Consider the following 3297-nt stretch of genomic DNA (forward strand, 5'->3'; position numbering starts at 1 on the left):
GTTGAGCTATAGGCGCCGAGCCGGTTATAATTTTTAATGTAAGTACAAATGCAGTTAAGTTTTCCAAGGTGATGAAGTATCCTCTTTGTCAGCTTTTTGTTCTGTAAACTGATAACACTGGGTTCAATAAACTCCAACCATAAGGCAGAGACAGACTAGTACATGTACCAAACTGAAAACAACATAAGGGAACTTTTGTGTTACGAAAACCATAGTTCTAAAAAGGCTCAAAAATATTTTCTAAAGAAAACCTCGAACATTTTTTTATATTTGAACAAAATGAGAAGACTGACACTAAGCAGCATCAACTGCATTATATGGCTAGCTAGGCAAAATACTCAAAAGGCAAAGGCAGATATAGCTGGATAAGTCACGTAAGGAATAACAAGAAGTTCATGTTAAATCAACAGAATGTCATCAATAATGTAATGAAGGGCATTTTGTAAAGTTGATGATTACCATCTTTGTTATATACTTTGTTCAGGTTTATTAATGATAAAGGAATATTTGAGAGAATAAACTCTGTAGGACATAGTTTTCACTCTATTGCTGTGATTCTTAATTTGTCCTATTAAATAACTCTTGTCTGAGCTCCCTGAAAGTGCTACCACGCAACTATTTTTCAAACACAGTATCTCGGAATTTCACCAAAACCTGAGATACTTAGCTACACAAAGATGTTGTGAAATCAGAATTAAGGATATTTGAGTTTTTGAGGCCAGAGCTCTCAATGTCAGTAGAAAACTCTGTCACCCAGAGAAATATTGAGCAGTGGGTTATACTAGATGTACTGCAAAATACTGTTATCTCAGATGCTATCTGGCCCTAAATGTGCCATTTCTGTTTCAGATGTCATGGCACATTTCAAAGAAAGCCTCTGTTCTAAGTTCATATAATTTATCTTACCTAGTACAATAGCCTTTTACGTAAGGAATCTCAATCCATGTGGGTCAACTCAGTAACAAATAATTTGGATTACCAACAACTCTAAGAATAAGAAATGTGGCCATCCCCAACATACTGCTTATTTTTTACAGAAGTTAGACAGTAAGGATGGGGGTTCTACAAACTGCTATATTCCCTGGCACAATGCAACACTCAGTATGTCAACACTCAATAAAGATTTTTTAAAAACTGAATGACCTCCTCAACACAGAGAAATTTAGAAAAGCAACTGAAAATGCTGCCTAAGTCTGTGATCTGGCCTACCTGGCTGTGAATATAAAAATATTATACCATCTAAGAAATATTTTACAGTAGAGGAGAAACTAACACCTCTGTTTAAACTCACTAAAACTTCCCCAGATTAACTGATTTCCAGCTCAGACAAATGTGCTTTTCATTGTCATAACCCACATGGGCTGCTGCTGGAAAGTGCTCCCAAATTTGCCTTGAGCAGCCACTTCATTATCACTTCTGAATGAGCTCCTTGTGTTTATCTGGTGCTCTATGGCTATCTGGTGCTCAAATCTCAGAACAGAAGAATAGTAGTAACAGTGGCAAACAAGAAAAAGGGAATAAAAAATAAAATGCTGGCTCTTCTCTAATTTCAAATTTGCCTTCAACTGAATATTTCATGTCTTGTCTTTGAGATTTTTGTTGTTTTGAAGCTGGGGCGAGGAGAGGTGAATGCTACTTTCAGAGGGGGCGAGAGGGGAGGATTAGGCGGCGATCCGCCAGGATCAACCTCAGAGAAGAAAAAGCAAAGTTCAGAGGTGCCAGAAAGGAAGGGTAGGGTGGCAGTTGGGTACGGGAGAAGAGGGCCTCCAACGCTGGACGGGCAGGCGAGACCTCGGGGAGGCCCACGAGGGGCCACGGGACGGTGGAAGTTGTCCCGGAAGGAGGGAAACAGTAGCAGAGAAGGAGGAGCATCTCGGGAAACTGAAGGGCCCGCAAGGCTGGAGCCAATCTTCAGGCGCCGCGGGCAGAGGCCACCGAACAGGGTGCCGGGAGGGGAAGGAACGGCGACGACTCGTACCTGGATGAGCACTTTCACGTACATGAGCGGCTGGGACAGGATGGTGAGACCGGAGCCCAGGAGCACCTGACTGGCCGCGTCCGCCATGATGGCACCCACGGACGGACAGACAGACAGACAGACAGACACACCAAGCGACCTAGCAAGCCGGTCGCGGATCACGTGCCAGGGCCGCCGGCTTCACTGGCCCGCCCGCGGCGCGCGCACACGCACGCACTGGTGCGCGCCGCCCCGCCCCGTCGCTGCCCACCGCCCCGCCCCGAGAAACGGCAGGCGCTCGCGAGCGGGCGCGGGGGTCGGGGCGGGGCTTAGGGGGCCAGGGGCGCTTGCGTTTTGTAGTGCGAGCCCCGCCCACCGCTAGCAAGTTTCTCTTGCGCATGCTCAGACCAGAAGTGCCTGGAGACGGAAGAATGGGCGTGGTGGGGGTGACCCTGACAGCAAAGGCAAGGTCAGAGGACCGGAAAGAAGTCTTCGTTATGCTTCATGGCCGCTGTTGCCATTTGGCCATCGTTCAACATACGGTTCAAAAGGTATTCAGCATCAGAGTCATAACAGTCAAATGGCTTACAGAAGCTAAATGAGTCTGATATGAATAACGAATCTGCCAACGGCTTGCTCTTCTTGTATTTAATCATTCCCTTAATAGTCCCTTCTCAGAAGTACCTTCTCTGGCCACTCTAACTAAATTTACCTCCCCCTTATTTCCTACCACATCTCCCCAGAGCACTTATCACTACCTGAGATTATCTATCTCCTCCACTACAATGAAAACGCCCTGAGTTCAGGAATCTGGCCAGCCTTTGTTTACCATTGTATTTTCAGTACTGGGTGTCGGGGTCCCTTCGTGGACGCCACTTATCAGAATCAGGGATTGGTTGGTCTCCGGCCCTGGTTTATCTAGGTTCCTGACTTGTACTGCAAAGCTACCTTGCTCAGGAACAGTTGCTCTTAGGTGCCTGAGGGCTATTTACTTTAGGTGGTGGGGGGAGAGATAGTCTTTGAGAGTGAAGTAGTCTTTAGCAGAGCTTAGCTTCAGCAGAGAGACCCAGCGCTGGCGTTCTGCAGGCAGGACCAGCGACACACACAGAGTGAGCGATCCATGATAAAATGAACTCACGTGCGACTACTTTCTCCAGCCCCATATAAGGCTGATCTCCTGCCTCTTAATACCACAGGTGTAGAGACTGCCAATTCACCAATGCTCTCATCTCGTGAGCTCTCTCATGCTTGTTAGGAGAGCTAAATCCCTCCCCATGCCTTTTCACCAAGGTGTTCCATTATTGAGTTACACAGGTGTTTCTTTCTTTTTTTTTTTTTTT

At 46.1% G+C, this 3297-nt stretch overlaps 1 protein-coding gene across 1 annotated transcript in view; it reads right to left on the reverse strand.

Annotated features, from left to right (window-relative positions):
* The window catches only part of MTCH2 (mitochondrial carrier 2), a 25520-nt gene extending 23263 nt beyond the window's left edge, over positions 1–2257 (reverse strand). The window contains exon 1 of the mRNA XM_023509714.1: positions 1979–2257. Within this exon, the coding sequence (XP_023365482.1) occupies positions 1979–2065 (87 nt within the window). The 5' untranslated portion in view covers positions 2066–2257. The remainder of the gene's footprint in view (positions 1–1978) is intronic.
* Positions 2258–3297: the final 1040 nt, after the last annotated feature.

The sequence above is a fragment of the Otolemur garnettii genome, unplaced genomic scaffold, assembly GCF_000181295.1.
Source record: "Otolemur garnettii isolate 467f Iridium unplaced genomic scaffold, OtoGar3 scaffold00001, whole genome shotgun sequence".
Classification (NCBI taxonomy): domain Eukaryota; kingdom Metazoa; phylum Chordata; class Mammalia; order Primates; family Galagidae; genus Otolemur; species Otolemur garnettii.